This window comes from Uranotaenia lowii, chromosome 3 (genome assembly GCF_029784155.1).
Source record: "Uranotaenia lowii strain MFRU-FL chromosome 3, ASM2978415v1, whole genome shotgun sequence".
Taxonomy (NCBI): Eukaryota; Metazoa; Arthropoda; class Insecta; order Diptera; family Culicidae; genus Uranotaenia; species Uranotaenia lowii.
In genome coordinates, this window is record NC_073693.1 from 297,394,844 (window position 1) to 297,420,351 (window position 25,508).

General features: G+C 44.0%; 1 protein-coding gene across 2 annotated transcripts in view; it reads right to left on the bottom strand.

The window, feature by feature from the left end:
• LOC129751132 (serine/threonine-protein kinase Pak) overlaps positions 1–25,508 on the bottom strand; it is a 184,953-nt gene that overhangs the window by 158,161 nt on the left and 1,284 nt on the right. For both annotated transcript variants that reach the window (XM_055746440.1, XM_055746441.1), the window contains one exon: positions 6,805–7,622. In XM_055746440.1, the coding sequence (XP_055602415.1) occupies positions 6,805–6,928 (124 nt within the window). In that variant the 5' untranslated portion in view covers positions 6,929–7,622. The remainder of the gene's footprint in view (positions 1–6,804; positions 7,623–25,508) is intronic.

Consider the following 25,508-nt stretch of genomic DNA (forward strand, 5'->3'; position numbering starts at 1 on the left):
TTGATTCAGCTTTCTTTTTATCTCCTTTTTCCACAGATCGCAGTTGCTAAAGATGAGTAATCGTCAACGTTAACAGCTACAAATAATCGTTTGTTTCCGGAAAACTTGATGTACACGCACGGATCGTAATCGGCGCATTGGAGGCCGAACTTCTTGAAAGCGACATCAAGCTTCTTGTTCCAGACTCTGCTTGACTGTTTGAGTCCATAGAGAGCTTTCTTGAGACGACATACCTTGGATCTGTTGTTCTCGTCGATGAAGCATGGTAATTGCTCCATATAAATTTCCTCCGTCAAATCTCCTTGAAGGAACGCAGTAACGGCATCCATTTGATCGACCTTCATGTCCCAGCGTGCAGCGAGCACGAAAAGATAACGTAGCGAACCATACCGGACAACTGGAGAGTAGGTTTCCTGGTAATCTACCCCCTTTCGCTGCATTTGATTGCATTTCGTCCTGCCGGCAGGTCACAAAGCTCCCATGTACCGTTCGAGATAAGAGCATTGGCATCGCCACGGGCCAACGCTTCTTGATGTGACAAGGGATCATCCGGTAGGAACTGTGAAACATGGGAACCAGTAATTGGGAAAGTAATGAATTATACTTGCCTGGGAGGAGGCAATCCATCGGACCACATATATCGGAGTGGACCAAGTCCAGAATACCAGTAGCTCGCGTTCCGACATGGCTAAACGGCAATCGAGTTAGTTTGCCTTCAGCACACACCTTGCAATCTCCGCATTCTTGGCCGTTGAATTTTATACCATTCGCGAGACCATCCTTCTGCAGCTTCAAATTCTTGATGCACATGTGTCCCATGCGTTTGTGCCACAATCGAACAGAATCTCGAGTTGGACACGCCAGGACAGACGACTTCTTTTGATTCAGCTTGAACAAGTCGTTGGATCTGCAACCATCTGCAATTAGCTTGCCTCGGGAATTTCGAATCTCACATCCATGCTGGTCGAATGTGACAGTGTGACCTTGTTCCACGATTCTTCCGACAAACAGAAGATTTACGGCTAAATCTGGAACCAATTCAACATTCTTGAGGTCTATGGAATATTTGTTACAGGTTGGTTGAAGTTTAGCTGTGCCTTCGCCAACGATCTTCATGGACTGTTTGTTGGCAGCGATGATAATCCCCGTCGATTCCTTGATATCTTCCAAAAGAGCTTCGTTTTTGGTCAGATGTTTCACCGCTCCGGAGTCGAAGTACCATTCGTTGTCCTCGGTTGAATCCAATGCAGACAGTACAACACAAAATGCATCTCCTTTCCTGTCGACTTTGTTCTTGGTTAGTTCTCTGGCCATACAATCCTTGGCGATGTGCCCGAATTTTTCGCAGCGACGACATTGGGGCCCTTTCGTTTTATTCGGAGCACCTGACTTATTTTGGGATACCTTGGAGTTGTGATTCTTCGGCTTGAAAGGACGTCTTGAAATAAAGGCTTGAGTGGGATTGACCTCGGACATCTCGATGTCCTGTAGCAATTTGGTTTTTATGACGTCACCAGTAATTGCAATGCCAGAATTCTCAAGACCCATGACCATCGGACGATATTCCAGCGGCAATCCCGCCAGCAATTTGATAAATTCGTCGAAATGAGCTTGTGTAGAAGAGCCCATTGACGAGTCAGACCGGTGTCTTCAAATGTGTTGACCAGTTTCGTCCAAACCTCAGCAGCAGTGTTCACGTTTTCCACGTGGATGTAGTTTACGGGGTCGAGAAAAAGAATGATATTTCCTCCCGCAATTCGATCCTTCCTAGGATCCACAGCAGGCAAAGAACCGTCCGGATTGGCAGTTGGCTGCACCACGTCCCAGAGATCTTCCACTTCCAGATAGGTCCTTCTTTTTTGCACCATTTTAGACAGTAATTTAAGGCATTTTGCATCCTATTACTAACAGTGCAGTCGAATTTACCTCGTACTATGACTACTATGTCATCTGCAAAGATGTTGACTTAAGATGTTGACCGCGTAGCAAATATCTGGTCAAGTTTATTGAGCCAGATACATCAACGAACCTATCGCCTCCTGGTACGGAACGGATTTCATCCTCTCAGCTTCCTCAGCACTCGTTGGGCAACTTTCACGAGACAACCTCACCGTCGAGTTCATCGGAGTACTGACTTGGAATTGGCCATGTTGAAACGATTCAGCAATCCGTCGACGTATTGTTCCTGGTCCAGAGCAATTTGATTTGTGCTCCGGGTGATTCGGATTCCCAGAACATGCTTGGCGGGACCCAAATCCTTCATTTTGAATTCTTGATTCAGCTTTCTTTTTATCTCCTTTTTCCACAGATCGCAGTTGCTAAAGATGAGTAATCGTCAACGTTAACAGCTACAAATAATCGTTTGTTTCCGGAAAACTTGATGTACACGCACGGATCGTAATCGGCGCATTGGAGGCCGAACTTCTTGAAAGCGACATCAAGCTTCTTGTTCCAGACTCTGCTTGACTGTTTGAGTCCATAGAGAGCTTTCTTGAGACGACATACCTTGGATCTGTTGTTCTCGTCGATGAAGCATGGTAATTGCTCCATATAAATTTCCTCCGTCAAATCTCCTTGAAGGAACGCAGTAACGGCATCCATTTGATCGACCTTCATGTCCCAGCGTGCAGCGAGCACGAAAAGATAACGTAGCGAACCATACCGGACAACTGGAGAGTAGGTTTCCTGGTAATCTACCCCCTTTCGCTGCATTTGATTGCATTTCGTCCTGCCGGCAGGTCACAAAGCTCCCATGTACCGTTCGAGATAAGAGCATTGGCATCGCCACGGGCCAACGCTTCTTGATGTGACAAGGGATCATCCGGTAGGAACTGTGAAACATGGGAACCAGTAATTGGGAAAGTAATGAATTATACTTGCCTGGGAGGAGGCGCCCCCGATCACAGAGCATCAACCGTGTTGGGACCTCATTTTTACCTGGTTGTTCATTCGACGAAGACGAGGGGGGCGCAGTACTTACTTACTTACTTACTTAATTATCCCGCGCCGATCCACCGGTGCATAGGGCCGTGGTAAAAGACCTCCACTGTTGACAATCCGGAGCCAGCGTCTTCACCTGGTCCCAGTCAATATTATCGTCGACAATTCGGATTTCAGCGGCTAGGCTTCGCCGCCACGAGTTTTTGGGTCTGCCTCTTCTTCGATGCTGATACGCCCTTATTCCGATCCAGTTTCAATCATCGGCGATGAACCATCAGCGAACTTTGATGAAGGTAGGCCAGTGCAATCGAGCTGATAATTGCGGTATCTCGAAGAAATGAACAGTTCTCTGTTGCTTCGCCTCACAGTGGGAATGACAGGAACCTCACTTTCGACCAAAGTATCGTTTGCCTCGAAAAAACTTGCTTCCGATTTGGTTTCTTCAGCACGTTCATCTTCGTTTTCGGCTTCGGGTTCTTCTTGAACTGATGTTGACGACATCGGCACTAATTCATTGAAGTCCAACCTGACTAACGTAGTAGCTCGTCTGCCTTCAGCAACGCTTGATTGAGCTCGGTTGATTTCGCCCTCAGCAATGAACGAAACATCTCGGGATTTAAAAATTTCGTCCTTTGTGATGTCGTATAATCGGTATGTCTTCCAATTCTTATCAAAACCAGTGAGAATACATTCGTTCGCCTTGCGCTTGCATTTGGGTACATGTGCCATCACGGTAGTCCCGAACACTCTCACGTGTTACAGGTTCGGCTTGCGCCCGGTCCACGCCTCTTCCGGCGTAACGTCGATACCTTTCGTGGGTGATCTGTTTACCAAATAAACAGCAGCAGCGACCGCTTCGGCCCAAAACGGTTTCGGACAGCATACATTTGGCGCGCTCGACTATCGTGCGGTTGACTCGTTCCATCGGACCACATATATCGGAGTGGACCAAGTCCAGAATACCAGTAGCTCGCGTTCCGACATGGCTAAACGGCAATCGAGTTAGTTTGCCTTCAGCACACACCTTGCAATCTCCGCATTCTTGGCCGTTGAATTTTATACCATTCGCGAGACCATCCTTCTGCAGCTTCAAATTCTTGATGCACATGTGTCCCATGCGTTTGTGCCACAATCGAACAGAATCTCGAGTTGGACACGCCAGGACAGACGACTTCTTTTGATTCAGCTTGAACAAGTCGTTGGATCTGCAACCATCTGCAATTAGCTTGCCTCGGGAATTTCGAATCTCACATCCATGCTGGTCGAATGTGACAGTGTGACCTTGTTCCACGATTCTTCCGACAAACAGAAGATTTACGGCTAAATCTGGAACCAATTCAACATTCTTGAGGTCTATGGAATATTTGTTACAGGTTGGTTGAAGTTTAGCTGTGCCTTCGCCAACGATCTTCATGGACTGTTTGTTGGCAGCGATGATAATCCCCGTCGATTCCTTGATATCTTCCAAAAGAGCTTCGTTTTTGGTCAGATGTTTCACCGCTCCGGAGTCGAAGTACCATTCGTTGTCCTCGGTTGAATCCAATGCAGACAGTACAACACAAAATGCATCTCCTTTCCTGTCGACTTTGTTCTTGGTTAGTTCTCTGGCCATACAATCCTTGGCGATGTGCCCGAATTTTTCGCAGCGACGACATTGGGGCCCTTTCGTTTTATTCGGAGCACCTGACTTATTTTGGGATACCTTGGAGTTGTGATTCTTCGGCTTGAAAGGACGTCTTGAAATAAAGGCTTGAGTGGGATTGACCTCGGACATCTCGATGTCCTGTAGCAATTTGGTTTTTATGACGTCACCAGTAATTGCAATGCCAGAATTCTCAAGACCCATGACCATCGGACGATATTCCAGCGGCAATCCCGCCAGCAATTTGATAAATTCGTCGAAATGAGCTTGTGTAGAAGAGCCCATTGACGAGTCAGACCGGTGTCTTCAAATGTGTTGACCAGTTTCGTCCAAACCTCAGCAGCAGTGTTCACGTTTTCCACGTGGATGTAGTTTACGGGGTCGAGAAAAAGAATGATATTTCCTCCCGCAATTCGATCCTTCCTAGGATCCACAGCAGGCAAAGAACCGTCCGGATTGGCAGTTGGCTGCACCACGTCCCAGAGATCTTCCACTTCCAGATAGGTCTTGACTGCGAACTTCCAGGTCATCCAGTTTTCCCGACCGACCAGACGCTCTATTGCTGGGTGGCCCTGTGTGGCAAAGTTCTGGTTCCGAGCTTGTGCACCATCTCCGCTTCCGCCCTAGCCAAGGCGGAGCAATTCTTCTCGTTGTGCTCATGCTGTTTTACTACTTGCTGAAAACTTCCTGATTATCGTTACTTTCTCTGGGCCCATAACCTAATAGGCAGAGTAAAATAAAACGCGTGTGGTTTTCGTAAGGGCAAGTAACATAATGAAAATTTTATTTATTCTTCATAGCAACCAGTGTTCTTGATAATACCTGATTGCTTCGATTGGAAAACTTCTTCAAATTTTAGTCATATTTTTTGCATATTTTTTCAAAGTTTTGTTATATTTTTGTCACAATTTTTTCTCATTTTTATATTATTAATCGTATATTGCGGGGGGTTCAAGCGATTTTCAGTTATTTACAGCATTTTGAAGTTCAATGGAAGCCACCATCTTGGACTTCAAGACAGCAAAGTTCGACTTCTATTTATTGAGACCTTTCACCCAATACTCATAGTGTGAGGGGTTCATGTGCTTTGCAGTCACTTCCAGCATTTTAAGGCTCAGCTGAAGCCGCCATATTGGGTTTCAAGATGGCGTTAGACAACGAATTTCAATTTCTATCCCTTCAGCCTATTCATCCTATACACATATTGTGGGGGTTTCGTGGCACCGGTCGTTTATTGCCAGTTCTAATTTATTTCCATTGAAAAAGACTGACACCAGGTTATTTGCGAACATCCGCGCTAAAACCGTGCATTTTTCAGAACCATCAGAGAAACGGCGACTTGAAAAACTTTTGAAAAAGTTTTGTTGAGAAATTATCATTTGCGATAAAAAAAACACCCTGATGAACTCTGGATGGAATCGCGCGATCGAGCCAGTTCTTCGCGCGAAAAATCGCTTGCACGTGTACGATCGATGTTGTTTTCAACGTGTTTCGATTAGAAGTGGTGCGAATTAGGTATCCGCTTTGCAGTTTGCTTCGCGCTTACTGTGTCCTCGACCTGAGAAGTGTGTTCTAAAGGTAATGAGCCTGAGCTGCATTCGAAGACACCAAATCATTTTCCGAAACAGGGATCAACCATGTAAAAATTCTGTAATCTATGGTATATTGAATCCGATAAATTCTAGTTGAACAGGAATGTACCATAGAAAGGCAAATTGGACCCACGTCTATTGACGCGTGATACAACTGTATTTGATTGATAAGCTCTTCCTAATGAGCTGATAAATCAGTCAAAAAGAGTAGAACAAATCTTTATGCGTCATTTAAAAAATAAGCGGCATTTCGCAGCATTCTTAAATGACTGATTCATTTTATTCCTTTATCAAGCATAAGTTTATTTCGGATTCAAATTACGTGAGTCAACAAAAGTGATATGAACTCTGAAGTTATCAAAATTCTGAAAAATAGTTGTAACTGACATCTGTAGTTGGCAAGTCATTTGCCTCCTAAGCCGATATCCGTGAACTTGAGCCCAAGAATAAAAGTTGTACCGGAAAAGTTTTTCAATGACTGTCCGCCAACTGCAACGTTGATATAAAGTCGCGAATACCATAAAGATGGTAAAACGACTATAATCGAGACAAAAAATAAAAAAAAACGTCTGAAATGTTTTAATAAATTAAACTCCATAACATAATGGCATCATATCCGACAATCCTTACCTTTCGGCAGCGGCTTCATATCAACTGGGGCGGCACTATCGATCCGATCGCCGGCCCCGCCCCCGCCCCGATTGCTCGTCAGTCGAACCGGCGGTGCCGGAGGTTTGTCCTCTTCACTGGACATGCTGGCCGCCTTCGCTCTTCGCCGCTTCTCCTCCTATTTTCACGAGCTGATAATGGAGTGCCAGATAACACCTATTCGCGCGGCCTGTATTTATATGGATGTGTGTGCACACTTTCTTCCTTTCTTCCAGGCACACCTTACTTGTTTACTCGCCCGGAAGGAGCTTTGCACGCTTTTTTCGCACTGAGTAACGATAATTACTGATGAACACTCTGCTTGCTTCGAAAACACACAAACCCCACCCCCTAAAAGACGGCAGGGACCAACGCAATCACTTCAACACTCGGGACGTGATTGGACTTTTCCCGGGACCCTGATTTACCAGCCTTCTCGAGGAATCACTTTTCTTGACACACACCAAAAACATCAACCACTTGAGAGCGACTTGAACGCTTGGGCTCCGGCTCTGGCTTCGGGAAGGTATTTCGATATCTTCATAAAAGCCCCACCAAAGGAAATCGTGGAATGATGATGACGATGACTAACACAAATCGACGATAATGCGATTGATTGATAGGGAATTTTTCACAGTAACACGCACACTTAATTTAAACCATTACGAACTGAGCAAATACACACTGACATCGAGACACACGGGCGAGCCTAATGTGCCGATTTGATTTTCTTCTTCTTGAACAGGCTTAACAGCAGCGGTGTATTCCGAGGGGAGCAGTTGTCCATATCTGGGGATGATCTGTAAAGAAAAAAAAGAAAAGGGAAGAATAAGTACAATGTTAGTCATTTTCTACTGAAAGACTGGATATTCTTTGTTCAGCGTGAATCTACTGTTGAAGCAAGTTTATAAAAGGTATTAATATTCTTAAAAAAAAAACGATCTTTTTGGCCGAATTTACAGTTCTATAAATGGCCACAAGATGGAATATGAGCACCCATTCCTTCAATTTTCAGTGAGAGTGTTGCTCAATAATTCCAGTTTCATAATACCGTCTCTAGATTTTGTAATTCCACGATTGTCTTGGATAATCAAAACTACATGCTTAGTTTTTTGTAGTGGCTACTTCAACATGAACTTCTCTTTGTGTCAGCTTAGCTTTGCTTGTTTGACTACTCATATCCGCCTTAAACCGTTGAGCTCGACGTGCTATAAAACTATTTTATTTCGATTGGGATTTGCAATACATTCTCAATGCGCAAAACTCATACTCTCTCTTCTAAACGGGACCAATAACGGCGCCGGCCACGTCCTAGTAGTTAATGAGGATAATAAGAAGGAATGTCAGTAAGATACCTTTTTGGTCCAACTAGCAACCCCTCGTTCCAGCTTACTCAAAATAATAATATTCGCATAACAGAGATAAGTAGGTTACACTAGCTTTGAAACCGTCTATACGTCTGCGAATCTATATTCAAGTATTCAAGGAAGGGACTGTGTTAGTTCCCTGTTTTCATGAGATTTATGTTTTGCTCATAAACATCTCTTTGTGCCAAGTAACTTTTCCCAAAACATGGACTAGGGGATAGAACATCAGCTGTTTTACTATCGTTTCTCAGTTTAGAATTCAAACATAGGTTTCGGAAGAAGCTACTTAGGCATAAATTGAGCGTTGGGGAAGCTCCGGATACGGACGGCATACCAAAAGAGCTATGAAGACCACAATGTCGGTCGTCTCTGTCAAAGTACGTAGAGGAGATACAAGGACCTACCACAGGAATGGGAGCGAATCCATCATTAACGTCACCTTCAGTAGTCCGGGCTGGACAGGCGACTGGAGGGTAAGCGATGCGTTCGCCGATAGCGATCACTTTGCGATTCGGAACCGGGTGGGCACAAGTACGCTGCCAGGTAGAAGAGGTACGACAACAGGAGCACGCCTCTGGAAGACAACACAATTCGATCAGAACGTGTGACGCTGCGATGACAAGGAGGGCCAAGCGGAAGGACACTCGGCAACCCCTCTACTGTTGGACGACGGAAATCGCGGACCTACGTACTAGCTGCCTACGGGCTAGGCCACATATGCACAGAGCGAGGTCCCCGTCAGCGCGAGCGGAGCAAAGAGTGCCCTACGCATTTGCGAGGTCTGCCCTCTGCAGGGCAATCAAGACGAGCAAAAAGGCACGATTCAGGCAACTCTGCGAGGCTTCAATGACAACCCCTGGACCCCAATGACACTTACAGGATTTTCATGACGAAGACGCGGAGCGGAGGTGCGCCACAGGAATCGTGTCCGAACAAGCTACGCGAAATCGTCAACGAGCTGTTCCCACAGCACGAAGAAGTTACATGGCCGAGGGTCCCATAAGACTGGGATACGAGTAAAAAGGAGCAGATTTCGCTGGAGGAACTGCGCGACATCGCAAAGTCTCTTCAGTTGAACAAAGCTCCGGGTCCAGATGGCATCCCTAATGCAGGGTGGCCACTCAAAATCAATTTTTAATTTCCCGCATTTATCCCGTCTTTTTCCCGCATGGTCTCACGAATTTCCCGGTTTTATACAACAGAAAACCAAACAAAATTCCGAATATTCAATTTTGAAAACCAAAAAAAAAAACGAAATTTTTTTAAGCTTTCTTTTAGTGGTTAATGATTTTAAATGGTTTTTGTATCAGTTTGTTATCAGTCAGTCATAAAAATTTAAAATATAATTTTTGAATGAAATTATGAAAAAAAAAAAACAATTCCTAAGCTTCCAAATGAACCCTTCAGATCTGCAATACGATGTTAGATGAGAAAGATATGAATGAGATTAAGTTGCGTGTTTTTGAAAGAATGATTCCAAACTTTTGGCCGATACACCATACTAAGGGGTGATCCCAAACTACGATAACTAAAGTGCATATTTTATTTATTAAAAGTACATTCTTAAATTTTGCACAAATTTTTTATAGTGTTTTGAGAAGTAAAGAATAAGGATTCTAATGCACCTCAAATTCTGAAAGTTGGTTCACCCTTTTCCGAGATGATCGGCTTTAAATATGGAGTGTGATTTTTTGAAAATGTTCTAACTTTAGGTTAACTTTGAGGTACAAAACTAAAACATTATTTCTGAGCAAAATACCTCCGCAATAGCTTTTGCTCATTATCTTTCAAATGAGATCAGAAGATTTGCAATGCATGTTTTTAGCGGGTGATCCCAAACTTTCGTACTTAATTTTATCGGCACAAGCTCCAATTAAATGTTACTTGTCAACAAGTACTTCTAAACACAGGTCTAAACGTTTTTTGCAATATCTGGATAGTGTGCAGTCACATCGGGATGAACGCACGATAAACACCAAGTGATGGGATTAGTCAAGGGAGATCGTATAGCCATTTTATTCAAAAATCCACAGTAAAAAACGACAGCTATTTATGAGTACAAAGATATCCTTGTCGGAAAAATGACTAGACTCTTTTGCATTCTTAATTGCCGATTTAGTTGAGAATCTAATTTCTACGCTTCCAGGAGGTAGAAGATTTATTTCTGAGAGTTCAATTCCAATAAGTGTTTTTAATTTTATGTTCAGGATTTACAACTTTCTCCATCAATGCTCTTACAAGCCCGGTTAAATCATCGAAGAGAAATGGAACCGCACCTGTCTGATACTCGCGTAAAAAGTAACTAAAAAAACCCTATTTTGGTCCCAGTAAATTATCATCTACAGTTTTAGCAACAATGTCGAATAATGCGAACGGAAAATCGATAAAAAACTCCGCTTAAAATTTGGATGGTTTTCCTTAATCTTTTCCTCCTCCTGATTTTTTTTACCTCGTCGACAAACCGTTTGAAGTACGGTATTATTTTGGCAGCACGTTCTACAACGCGTGCATTTTCCACCCAGCGAACGTCACAAATTTTAACGGAAATATAGTTGTACCCGTTACTGTCCTTCACGTCCTCGAAAATTCACCCAAATTCCATTCACTTTTCCTCAATCTCTCCTTGAACGCTTTATGTACAGTCCACAGCTCCCAATGTTGAGAATCTCGTACGACGGATTCGAAACAAGTTCTTGAACCTCGCTAGTTAGTTCCTTGAGCATTTTCCAATTTACTGCTGGACCATCACTCGTTTTAGTAGATCAGGATTTTTCGAAAAACATAGTTTCACGCCATTCAGAAGGTCATTCGAGCGCGTCGACGATAAAAATGTAGAACCAAAATACCTTGCTTCAACTAGGTTTGTGTTTTGATTCCAGAAGCGAACACCAATATCCATTTGTTGCTTCTGCACAATCTTATTTAACGTTTCGTCAAATCCTAATACGAACTCGCTGCAATTCTGTAGTAAATTGACAACTTCATTCAAAAAATAGAGAGCAATACCGTGTGGAATCAAATGGCTTATTTTTGTTCTTCCCATTTCTATTCGATTAGCAATCTGGCTGTTCGGGAACATCCTTTTGTTGTTCAATGAAAGAAGTTCAAACTTATCGAAACCGATCCAGCTCGGCAGGAGGATTCGTTTCGACCTGGTAGAAATCGGTCGAAGTCAATTGGAAAGAGACTGGTGATCAACTGTCAATCCATTTCCACTTGTTTCGACCTATTTCGACTAAACTTCATTGAACAGACTTTCACTGGGCCAAAAATTCCCGACTTTTCGAAAAAATTCCCAGCTTTTTCCCGTTTTTTTCCCGTTGGATTTCAAATCCCGTCTTTTTCCCGCTTTTCCCGTTTTTCCCGGATGAGTGGCCACCCTGCTAATGTAGCAGTGAAGGCCTGAAATGTTCCGGTCATCACTTCAACAGTACGGGATGAGAGGGTCTTCCCAGACGTGTGGAAGCTGCAGCGATTGGTGCTCCTGCTAAAGCCGGGCAAGCCACCAGGTGACCCATCAGCATATCGCCCGTCTCCTGGATACTGCTGGAAATGTGTTAGAGAAGGTGGCACAGAGCAGGATACAGCTCTACACCGAAAGCCCGAACGGCCTATCTGATATATCTGTAAGATGGTGGAGTGTTACTTCCGTAACCGCCAACTACAGTATATGACCAGCGAGGGACTGGAAACAGTGAGTGTCTCGGCAGGGGTTCCACAAGAATCGATACTTTGCCCGGTATTGTGGAACATTGTCTACGACGAACTGCTGAGACTCCGTCTCCTCACGGGAGCGACACTTGTGGGATTCGCCGATGACGTGGTTCTACTGGCATCGGGTCCATCAACCGGAGAGGTCCAGCTACTCGTCACATTAGCTATTGAGAAGGTGGAAAGTTGGATGCGCTCCAAGAGCTTGCGCCTGGCTCACCACAAGACCGAGCTGGTGCTAATCACCAATCTGATTTCAGCACAATCAGTGACGATTGCAGCTGGACCGTGCGCAATCGAATCCAAGCGTGCGATTAAGTACCTGGGGATGATGATCGAAGAACGGCTGAGCTTTACGGCCCACGTCGACTACGCCTGTAAAAGAGCGGCAATGGCGACAGCAGCCCTCTTACGGGTCATGTCGAATAACTCGGCGATCTGCTGCAGCAGAAGGAGGGTCCTGGCGAGTGTGACCTCGTCCATTTTTCGGTACGGAGCGGCAGCCTGGAAGGCAGCCTTGAGCAGTACTTGGCGTGTGATCAGCGATGGGTTCACCCGGATCATGATTGCCCTGCAGAGGAGTTGGAACTAGCACCAGTCCGCGACCGGTGTAGGGTGACTCCTTCGTCGGGGAGCATCTGAGTAGTGTGCGTCCGATCCTGGCAGTAAAGCAAACAAAGATAAGACTCTACCTTCTGCATATGCCGAGCTGGCTGGTACGTCGCACGTCTGTGTGTAGGATTTTTTTTTTCCTTGTTGGGTACCTATCACTGCGACCAGTTAGTTGATCTATTGTAATATGTCCCCTGTTTTAATATATGCTTAGTCAAGGAAGATCACTTCTATATATTTAGATAGTGTCCCTATCTTGAGATTTAGCATTTTCCCAATCTGGTATAACCGCTCTTATGAAGCTGTTCACCTTTTTAGGACCAATTGAAAAAACTTCGGAGGGATCTAATATGCCACAGCCGATTATTTTAATCCGTTTCGATATAAGAGAAGGACATTCGCAAAGAAGATGCTCTGACGATTCCTTCTCCATACTGCAGAAACGACACTCGTCAGAGTTGATTCTGCCAATTTTATTCATGTGATATCTGCATTCACAGTGACCTGTAACGAGCCCTGTAAACATTTTAAGGTCTTTCTTAGATAAGCTGAGAGCTTTTTCTGATTTTTTAATACTTGGTTGGACAAATCTTTTAGCCTGTTGCACTACAACAGAGTTTTTCCAATTGTTTGCAATCATACATTTTTCTTTATTTTTCATTTCTAATTTAAAATAGCATTTGGAAATACTGCAAAATGGTTCTGGTCCCTCAAGCGGAATAGAAGACCCTTCTCTGGCCAAGCTGTCAGCCTTTTCATTGCCCTCTATACCGCAATGCCCAGGAACCCAGTAAAGATTAACTGAATTTTTTTGAGTTAGTTTTTCCAGGCAATTGATACATTCCCACACTAATTTTGAAGAGCATGTGTAGGACCTGAGTGATTTAAGAGCTGCTTGACTATCTGAAAAAATGCATATATTTGCATTTCTATATTTCCTTTCTAAACAAATGTTCACACATTCTAATATTGCATAGATTTCGGCTTGAAAAACTGTCACCCAATTACCCATAGAAATTGAAATGTTCACACCAGGACCTGTTATACCCGCCCCAGCAACATTTCCAATTTTTGAGCCATCCGTAAAGAAAGAAAGATACCCAGAGCGTAGTGTAGGACCTCCTTCGTCCCATACTCTCCGGCCTCTCTGTGTGTAGGATACCTCCAACGTTACCGTCGCGGAGTATCCAAGTCGAACGCGCCCTCTGCGACAGAGGCTGCGGGGATAAGACATAACCTTCTCCGCGGTCGAACTCGTAGGGGTAAGAGTATCCACGTCGCGGAGTACTCTCGAGTGGTCTCACGTCGCCATCGGATGAGCCACTTGAGTCGGGTACTGTGACATCACCGTTGGGATTCATCTGAGTCGCAAGCGTAAAATACCCGTACGTGTTCTGAGCCAGGCGCGAGTCTAGGATAAGCTGCTCTCGATTCGGCACACGGACGGGCAAAGTGGAGATGGCCTCGAGCCAACCAAGCGGAGCCAAGATCTCGAGTCGTTAGAGGAGAGGTCACTGGTCTCTTGCAGTGGTCTCGAACAGAGGCGGAGCGCACGATAGTCGTGCAAACCAAGTAAAGCAAGCGAGTAAAGGGCGGACCTCGAGCCGTGAGAGGAGAGCGGTAAGGTTTCCGAAAAGGTCGGGTGTTTGTCTGTGAGATATCAAGAGTTAAAGCGCAAGATTAGGTACCTGAGTGTGACAATTGACAACGTGCTTAGCTTTGAAAGCTACGTCGAGTTTAGGTGCACGAACCCAGCAAACATGAAATCGCATTAAAAATGATAACTCAAGTCATTAAAAACGTTATTGCGAATCGTAATTCCAACTAACGCAAGTAAAAGGTCGTAAAAATCGTTACTCGAACTAGGATTAAATGATTTAAATCGGATATGATAAAAAGTTCGCCATGTTTGCAGATTTTGAAGACGATTTCGTTCCTTTGCTTTCTCCTGCGTAGGACAAGTGAGAGAACAGCTTTGACGTTCGCTCTGCGACCAGCAGTGCAACCAGATTGATAAAAATCAGATGGTTTATTTGCAAGAATTACCCAATGACAGAAGCAGCAAATATTGTCGCTGGCAACAGTTTGCATGCGCTGAGAGAAAAAACTTGTACTCTCTTGCATTCTTTCTATGTATGTATATTGTCTCCACTTTGGTAGGTAAATGCTGTTTTTTCGAGTTTCATACGATCATTTTACAATGTATATGAAACGTATAACAAAGTTGTTGAGAAATATACCTACAAAAATGTTTGCTGGGAAAGTGGCAAAGTATTGTCAAGGGTGACTTCGACAAATCGATGGAGCAGCAGTGGATAAACAGTATAACTTGCGGAAACCTATCTTCTGATACCGACTGTCGTAAATTCGATGGAGAGAAAATAAGGTTAAATAGACTACTACATGACGCGTCCACTACAAAACCGCCGTACTTAGACGTAGACCCCTATTTGCGCTGGGGAGTAGTGTCTTCTGCTACGAGCGTAGCAATAGAGATAGGACTTTAGCTTCTCCCAGAGGATATTGTACGCAAAAGGATAGTTTACTGGCGGGAAACACCCTCGAAGAAGAGAGGCTTTTGACGTTGGACGAGCTACTTGAGTCGGTGAAGTTGAAGTTGCTTGTGGAGTCCATAGTAGGCACGACTTCCGCTGATCATTCGCCGCCGAATCCCTCGGCTGGTGTCATTGTCTGCGGTCACCAGTGAACCGAGATAGACAAAGTCTTCGACTATCTCCAGCTCGTCGCAGTCGACTGTGACCTTGTTATTGCTGGACAAGCGGGTTCGGTCGGTCTCGGATCCGCAGGCCAGCATGTACTTCGTCTTGGACGAATTAATCATCAACCCAATCCTTCCTGCTTCGCATTTCATTATGCGATAGTACTCTTCCACCGCCGTAGAAGATCTGCCGCTTATATCAATGTAGTCAGCAAAGCAGATAAGTCGACTGGATCTGTTGAAAATCGTGCCACGCATTTCGCCCATCGCTCGTCGCCACAGCTTCTAGCGCCACGTTGAGCATCATGCAGGCTGGACCATCGCCGTGTTCGCCTTGCGTTCCATCCATCGTCTTCTTGATCAGTCCGGTCAGCTTTCCGGAGAAGCCGTTTTCGTCCATGATTTTCCATAGCTCGTCACGGTCGATCGTGTCGTATGCGGCTTTGAAGTCGATGACTTGGTGTTCACCGCATTTTCGAAGGATTTGCCGTAGTGAGAAGATCTGGTCAGTCGTTGACCGTCCCTCCACGAAGCCGGCCTGATAATTTCCCACGAATCTGTTTTCTTGTGGCGTTAAGCGGCGGAGTAGGATTCGGGACAACACTTTGTAGCTGGCATTTAGGACAGTTATCGTTCGGTAGTTCTCACAGTCCAATTTGTCGCCCTTCTTGTAGATGGGCATATTACAACCTCCTTCCACTCCTACGGTAGCTGTTCTGTATCTCATATCCGAACCTCAGCCGGTGTAGGCAATCGGGCAACTTGTCCGGGCCCTTTTTGATGAGTTCAACTACGATATTCAGCTGTCGAATGCTTCCTTAACTTCACTCATCGTTGGAAGTGGCTCCTCTACGTCGTTGGCTACGCCGGTGATGTAGCTTCTCCTACCGTTTTGGTCTCCGTTCAGGTGTTCATCGAAGTGCTGCTTCACCTTTTTATCACCTCACGATTGTCCCTCAGAATGCCTTCATCTTTATCTCCGCACATTTCGGCTTGCGACACGATGCCTTTGCAGGATGTGTTGAGTTTCTGAAAGAATTTTCGTGTTTCTAGGGGACGATGCAGCTGCTCCAACTCCTCGAGCTCCTTCTTCTCCAGGCGGCGCTTTTTCTCCTGGAAAATTCGGACTCGCTGCCTCTACGCCTCTATTTCCTTCATGTCAGAGGCGGCATGCGGAGTGCAACAACGTCCTAGTGGTGTTCGAAACCTAAAACAGCAACGTTACGACGGCCCTCCTGCCAGATAATGGAGTTAGCTTTAGCAGGCTCGGTTCCAGAGAAGAAACAAGAATAATGTTGATTTTTCAGAACAAAATATTCAATTTTCCCATATAAACATAAAAGTTCGAATTTACTCATGAAAACGTTACTTTAAAATTCAGCAAAAAAAATGGATGAGTTTTGAACCAAACCGAAGATTTAAAGACCCCTGGGCTCTGAGTACTTCTTTTAAAGCTCCTATAGTCTCGGAAGGGATAGCTCGATGATCCTATGAGCGGAATTTGTGTAATAAAGTGAATCCAAGGGAGACAAAGACAAAAAAGATTTTTTAAGGAATTTCACTCCTGACTCAGGAGTCCTGAGGGATCGTTTATCCCTAAACAAAATAAAAAAAAGCATTGCTCTTGACAAAGCATTGCTTCTTATCGAGGAAAGCAACTCCCAATTTATGGCACATCTTGATGAGCTATTTCGCATTTGAGCTGAACAGAGGTGCATCTGTCTAGTGATCTAAAATCGAAACCATTTGTCAATGTTTTATTCATGACACCAATCCAATTATGGCATATATCTACACCAACTGATTAGTTAATTATTTGAGGGATGGTATCTTAATGTTATTAAAACGATCCTTTCAATTATAAACCGGTTCGTGTAAGTGGTGACATCAAATATGCTAACTCAAAATTGATTCACCATTCAAATCTGCTAATGGGGCCCCCATTATAAAATTGACTACCGTTTCATTTTATTTTTCCAAATATCAAGTTTCTCCTCACACCACAGCTGAGGGTTTTTGATAAAAGTAAATAGCACAGACAAACCCACATTCACATTACACCCACACACCAAAATCACAAGAAAAAAATCCAAATGCTTACACGTTTTGGCTCCATCAAGTCAGACTCAAGTCAAATCTATCCAAATGTGGTGAGCTGTCTCGGGCTTTATTTTTCTTCTTCTTTCTTTCCCCCCGCTAGAGGAGCTTTTGTCTTTGAAGATTCATTCAGTCAGAGTTTCACATATTTACATCCTACATCCAGCATGGTACATTTCAAGGTAAACCGGAACGTTCTGCCTGCTCTAAGGTTGTCCTCATAAAACAAAAACCGTCTGTTGAAGAGAAAATCGTAAAGCAGCCGGAAATATCTGTTCCATATTTGTTGCTACTGTGAATGCTAGGCTAACGTCTAGTGTTTTTTAAGTACTTAAGCTGCTTGGGATGTTTGATATTGAACGTTGACGTCAAACCGACGTCAATCGAGAGAAATTGGGGTTTTCGGGATGAAATGGAATTGAATAACTTTTCTTAACAGCCTACAAAGTGTTATTTTTAATATAAGACTTACTTCTTACCGCAAAGGAAAGCGACTAAAATGGTTACTAGCTGAAATCGTAATCATATCGCTCGCTTATCTTTGTTCGATCACTTACTGAACCACGTTCCTTTTTCCCTGGAAGATTGTCCAATGTGTGGCAGTAAAATTTGCACTGCCACCGCAAAATTGTGCAACTGACACGGGCGCTGAGCGAAAATGTTTGTCTTCCTTATCTTCTGGCAAATGCCAGCTCTAAACTGGAAGACAGACTTTGAATCGTCTTCGTCTGAATCCGGGCTGAGTCATCTCGCCCCGATATCGGTTTAATGACAATTGGTGCGGGCTTTAAGTCCTCAAATAAAAATTCAATTAAGTGAGCGACATTTGTGTAGCTGTCCTTTCAAAAATATTGTTTTTTCTTCAGAAACATAACAAAATTAGCCAGATTTGGGGAAAGAACCACAAAACAGACTAGACAGGCACACGTTCCACGCACGGTTCAAAAATATCCATCACAAGTCAGCGGTGAAATATAAATAAACATCGTTAGAAGTGCGCTAGTCTACTTCACTTATGGGGGACGACGACAACGCAGCTAAAATCTAAATATCTACGCGGGTGCGCTAAGGTTTAAATAGCATCTCTTCCAAATGGGTGACATTTTTGCTGCTCGGGAGCAGACACCAGAATAAAAAAACAACCAAGATTTTAGAAAAGATGTGGAAAAGGTAAATCTTCAATCTGAGGCAGAGATGGGCATATTCGATTTGATTTCGAGATGATCACCCGCACCCTGAGACTGTGAAGTGTGATCTCTGAAACGACAACGGACTATAGAACATTTTCTCGGATGAATGTTTCGAGAGTCTGTTCTGGAGGTTTTTCGATATGGTGTAAGATGGCTAGAGTTGCCAGTCGATTTTGACATTTCTAAGTAATAAAACGCCTTGCTTTTTACATAAATCTGGATGCATTTCTGAATAAGAAAGAAAATTTTCGTAGATTGGCATATCTTTGATGAAAAATATAAACAACCTTCTCGAAAAAAAACCCCTATAAAAGAATTACCAATTTAACGTGAGTGTGTAAATTGCCAAATGATTTCTTCTGGGAATCTTCCGTAAGAATTTCAACCATCTTTCTCTTCTCAATCTGCCTAACTTGATCGTGTGACATCTACTAAGTAGTCATTTACAGGGGACATTTTTCATTCCTTCGTGGAAATGTGTTTTGGAACTGGAATCAGCGCTTGAGGGAGAAATTGTTGCGTTCTTGTGTTCAGCGAACTGTTGTGTTAAGCCATGTTTCGAGTGATTCATTACTGCGATTGACTTATAAATTCACGAGGTCACCTTTGGAAGGAGTGACAAAGAAAAGTCGTTGTCTGTGCTTCTTGTTCTTTCTAACACTGTTAAAGGATATTCTTTTTTTTTTTTTTAAACGGTTTGCGATGCTATAATAAGGAGTGTTCATTTTATAAAACGGACACCTAGATGTTACGATAAAAAGTTGACGTTTAATCCAAATTTGATGAAACTGGTTTCATCGTGTATAAAAGTTTGTTAACAAAGCACTGACGTTTTTGTGAGTAAGTAAATGGATTTCGTAAAATGGGACGAATTGATAAAGAAACCCGTGTTTTTATAATTCAAAAGTACTGCTCAGATGGACTATTGTGTAGAAATATTGCAAAGCTTGTGAAACGATCGAAGTCTGCGGGTTTTAAAATCATCAGGAAGTTTGGAGACCACTATACTCTTGAAGATTTGCCAAGATCCGAAACCAGAAGAGGCACAGTGAATCCACAAATCGAGAAGAAATGTATTAAGCTTTTTTGTCACATGAACACAACTCTGTTCAAAGAATTGCCAAGAAACTGAAAATTTATGTTGGGACCGTCCAACACATAAAACGAAGGAACCACATTAAGACTTACAGGAAGCAGAGACATCCTAAACGGAGCGCGGAACAGCACGAACGAGCGAAGCAGCGATGTCGGAGACTGGATACGATTTTGAAGAAGCAAAGTAACCGTTGCATTTTGATGGACGATGAAACTTATTGCAAACTGGACACAGCCGCTCTTCCTGGGCCGCAATTTTTCAACGCAATTGTTAGTAAGGAGGTACCTCATGATAACCGATCCATTAAAATCGAAAAGTTTGGCAAGTTTTGCTTCTTCGTCGATAAAAGTTTGTTTACAAATTCAGTAAAAAGGTAATGGTTTTGCATGCCGTATGTGAGTGTGGCATGCTTCCGGAGCCTGTTTACGTACGAGAGTGCCTGAATTTTCGTCTTCTCCCCATGATCCGCAAGCATGATTTATTAGAATAGTAAGCACTGATCTAATTATGATGATCGTAGCAATCTTAGAAATGTAACTAGGCGTGACCAATCAATAAAATTTTCGCTCTTGTTTGAACTCTCTTAAAAGCATGCCACATTTATTCCTTGCGTCCCCACATCTGCTAATAGGTTATGGGCCTATTCTGAAGAGTTTTTCAGCAAGTTTTTCAAGAAGTTATACTAAATCGAAATGGTTTCAAGTTCATCAAGCAATTCCTCAAGTGCAGCTGGAAACAACGCAGTCCAGAATTCGGCGAGTTTTCCTGGCATCGAACGCCTCATTGGTCGCGAAAATTGGGCAACCTGGAAGTTTGCTATCCAAACGTTCCTGAAGCTCGAAGACTTGTGGTGTGCCGTAAAACCGAACCAGAAGGAGGACGGAACGTTAGAGGCTGTCGATTTCGCTAAGGATCGCCGAGCTAGCGCCAAGATTATTTTGCTTCTTGACCCAATCAACTACGTGCACGTCCAAAATGCACCAACGGCTCGGGAAGTTTGGATTCAGCTGGAAAAAGCCTTCGAGGATTCTGGATTGTATTGCCGAGTGACCCTTATCCACAAGCTCATCAAGACCGAACTTTCTTCGTGTGGATCAATGGCCGAATACGTCAACCAGATCATTTCCACCGCCCACCAGCTCAACGGAAACGGTTTCGTCCTGTCGCAAGAATTGATCGGAACATTTCTTCTGGCCGGCCTGCCCGAAGACTATCGTCCGATGATAATGGCATTGGAAAATTCTGGTATCCCCGTGACTGGCAACGTGATCGATACGAAACTTCTCCAGGAAACTCAAACCCCAACAGCGAACACAGCGTTGACCGCTAGCAAGAAAGCAGTAAGTAGTGTTCCTGTTAAGAAGAAAAATGAGAATCCGAAGGGTCTCAGGTGCCGGTAATGTGTGCCAGACATATCGCTAAGGAGTGCCGATCACGCGAAAGGAAAACGCATTTTGTTCTGTCTTTTCCCCGTGTTACTCGGCAAACGACGACTATTGGTTCTTCGACTCAGGAGCCAATGCACACATGACCAAACAACGGAATTGGCTACAAAATTTGAAACCGTCGGATAGAACTGTGGTAGCAGCGAACGGAGGTTTTATGAAGATTGTTGCAACTGGTGAAGCGATTTTGCAACCGAAGTCCAAGGCAGGTCCAATTCCCGTGAGCGACGTCCAATTTCTACCTGAACTTTCTGCAAATCTGCTATCAGTCAATCAGAACCGGAAGTCACAACGATGATTTATTCAAGCTGGAACAACGGAAGCAGGAAACCCGAACCGCGTTATCCTGCGCAGCCGTGGCTAGTCTTGATATTTGGCATCGGAGACTAGGTCATTGCAATATTCAAGACGTACGCAAGTTGGTGACCTCTTTGGCAAATGGCGTCAAAATTACTGACGAAATCTTCGAGGACTGCAAGATTTGTCCGATGAGTAAGCAGTGTCGGAACCCATTCAGCAAACAGGGAAGCCGAGCGACCGAGATTCTGGAACTGGTACACACAGACATCTGAGGTCCAATGGAGGTCAGGCCCCTAGGTGGCGCTCGTATTACATCGTGTTCGTCGACGGCAAGAGCCGCCGGATGTGGACATATTTCCTGAAGTCCATGTTGGAAACCGAAGTTACTGGAATTTTCAAGCAATTCCACGTCATGGCTGAGCGACAATCTGGAAAGAAGCTGAAGGTAATTAGATCTGATAATGGACTTGAATTTGCCAACGCAGGCTTCCAGGATTATCTGAGGACACATGGCATACGGCATCAACGAACAACTGCGTACACTCCGGAGCAGAATGGCATGGCCGAACGAGCAAACCGGTCCCTGGTTGAGCGAGCGCGCTGCATGCTGTTTGAAGCAGGATTGAGCAAACCGTTTTGGGGTGCGGTCGTGTCAACCGCAGCCTATTTGATGAACCAATCTCCAACGAAAGGTCACGATGTCACTCCAGAAGAAGTCTGGTCGGGAAAGAAGCCGGATCTTTCACTACTTAGCATCTTTGGTACAACGGCGATGATGCACATTCCCAAGCAAACTAGGAAGAAGTTTGATCCCAAGTCGGTCAAATGTGTGTTAATTGGGTTCGATGAAAACACGAAAGGCTATCGTACAACACCAAATCCAGGTCGATAGTGGTCAGTCGAGAGATCCAATTCATCCAGTATTCCGATGTCCCCTATTAAAGAAGTTGGCCATACTCCTCAAGCCGATGATGATGCCGAGGACGATTTCAACACGGACTACGACACAGCTGCTGCTTCCGAGGATCCACTTGTTGAAAGTGATTCCTCCAATGAAACTGTAACTGACGTGACGTGCTCCCACAGCGACAATCTTCAAATCCGTCTTGATCACAGACGTTGAGGCGCAGCGGTCGGGAGCACAGACTTTCAGGCAACCCAGTGACGCATCAAGAAGCTTTATCCAGCGATGATTCCGATCGCTGGAAAAAGGAGATGGTCGAGGAATACGAGGCCCTGATGAGCAACAACAACTGGACGTTGACGGATCTCCCGGAAGGTGGGAAGGCGATAAAATGCAAGTGGATCTTCAAGACGAAACACAATGCAGGCGGGAACATTGAACGTTACAAGGCGAGGTTGGTTATAAAGGGCTACTCGCAGCGAAAGGGGGTGGAGTATGACGAAACACATTCTCCTGTTGTCCGTCATAGTTCGCTCCGATACCTTTTTGCCCTGCCTACCAAACACAACCTCGACGTGGACCAGATGGACGCCGTCACCGCTTTCCTGCAAGGCGAAATGGAGGAGAGGCCGTTCAAATATTACGTAACGCAATTTTCGGTAATTTTCAATCCCCCCACCCCCCTACGTAACACATTTTTATCAAATGTCTCTATCACCGGATAAAAGATGGCAAAATTCTCTTTGTTGCTATTTATGTGGATGACCTCATCATTTTTAGCAACGACAATCAAACTAAAAATGAGCTCAAAAAAACTTAGCAGCGTTTTCTACATGAAGGATTTCGGGCCAGCAAAAGTTGTATTGGTATCAGAGTTTCACGAACCAAAGACTCCGTGATGCTGAACCAGGAAGCATATATTGGAACTGTACTCAAACGTTTCAATATGGACGCTGCGAAGCCTGCGACGACCCCGATGAACACCGGAGAGAAGCTGACCAAGGAACCAACACCGAAACCCGAAGAAGCGGAGCAGCTGAAGAAAATCCCTTATCAGGAAGCCGTCGGAAGCTTGATGTACCTCGCACAGTGTACCCGACCGGACATTCTGTTTGCCGTTAACAAGCTGAGCAGATTCAACACCAATCCCTTTCTCAAACTCTGGGAGGCCGTTAAACATCTGCTGAGGTACATGAAGGGAACTGCGGAGTACAAGCTGCGGTATACGAGGCAAGGCGAATCGAAACTCATCGGTTACTCTGACGCAGATTGGGCAACAGATCTCGACGATAGAAAATCCACAAGCGGATACATTTTTCCTATTACAAGGCGGGGCCGCGTCCTGGTTCTGCAAGCGTCAAACAACGGTGGCACTATCGACCTGCGAAGGTGAATATATGGCACTTTCAGCTGCCGTACAAGAAGCCTGTTGTTGGTGGTCCGGACTTTTGTCTCAATTCGATCAACCGGAAGCAGTCGAGTTGAAATACGACAACCACCATTTGCATCGCAAAAATGCTGGATACACACCTCGGGCGAAGCACATCGATATCCGGCACCATTTCATCCGAGACGTGCTGGAACGTAAAACTGTGGCGTTGTTGTTCGTAAGCACTGATCAACAAATTGCTGACGGATTGACAAAATCCCTGCAGCGGATCAAATTGAAGCGGAATCGAATCAAGATGGGTATCCTAAAAATATCAAAATGAGTAGATTAGCTTAAGGAGGAGTATCAGAATAGTAAGCACTGATCTAATCATGATGATCTAGTTGAGATTTGTCCAATCGAAGCAATCGATGGAACAGATAACAACATACACATAATAAATAAACAATCAAATATGTAATCATTAATCATAGGGATGGTTTTCCTATAAATAGGATGTTAGGATAGTCAAATAAAGTATTCCAGTTTCTACCACCAAGTAGTAAAGTCTCTCCTTTCCACTGCCCAAGTGCTGCATCAACAGATCGTAGCAATCTTAGAAATGTAGCTAGGCGTAACCAATCAATAAAATGCTCACTCTTGTTTGAACTCTCTTAAAAGCAAGTCACATTTATTCCTTGCGTCCCCACATCTGCTAATATGATCAACCATATCTTTGTTGGCAGGATTTGGAATCAGTTTACTTCACGATGGACACGATGGCTTAGTACCAATCCCACAAAGTCCAGATCGTACCGAAAAAAATTAATCCACCAAATTGTCCTCAAACAAGACCGATTGAAACTTTTTGGGCCCTTACCAAAAAGTATTTGAGAAAACATGTGAAACCTATAGATTCTATTGAAAACTTCGCAAACGACCGGAAAAAAGTGGACAAAATCATTGCAAATCAGTGTGTGCTGAAGCTTATGAGCAGTGTTCGATTGAAAATTTGATCACTGGCATACGATTGACTAGAATCTAATGTTGTATTTGATCACAGAAACGAAGTCTATGGAGAACATACAAGTAAAATAAAAATAGGCTTTTCTCCTAAATTGTGTTTATACTGTTAAGTTAGTCGAGTTATTTAACAATTTTAAATCAACCCTTGATTTCAATTTGTAAATCTTCCGAGCAAGTTTCAGCAAACGTGATCGATCTTAAAAAATCATGAACCCAAAAATTAATAAACTTTCGAGTATTAATGAGAAATAAAGTATACTTATTTCGTTTATTTTTAACCAACACCTGAAAGATAAATTAAATAACATCTAGACAAATTTGTCGTTTCCAATCGGGGGACAAAATAGAATCTATTATTTCCCCTTTTTGCTTTATCCCTATCCTTTTTAGTAGTTCGAATCGATCGATTCGGCATGAACACGTGCCAAAATCGCTTATGTCCAATCCCGGGTTAAAAGTTATTCTGAAAGAGCTAGAAGAGGGGGGCCCCTTTTAGTAATTGTTCAAATATCTGGGGAGCTCAGGGAACAGATTCGAAACTGCACAGAGATAGTGGTGCATCGTGGTCCCAAAGTTATCACCACAGACCATCTTTCCAGCCTTCCTCTTAAACCCTTCCAGCCCTAGCTAAAGATCCGAAACAGGCAAACGTGTGGTGCAGTCCACCACTCGGTGCCTTTGGGGGCTACTAGCTAAAGCATGTATCATGTTATAGATATAAGTAGGTGCAGCAGATAGACATCTCTTTTACCAGTGGCGAGCAAAAGTAGAGCCAAGGAAGGTATTTAGTAGCAATGGATTTCGCGATGACTCACAACACCAGCCGGCGACAGCCAAGAAAGACGACGAC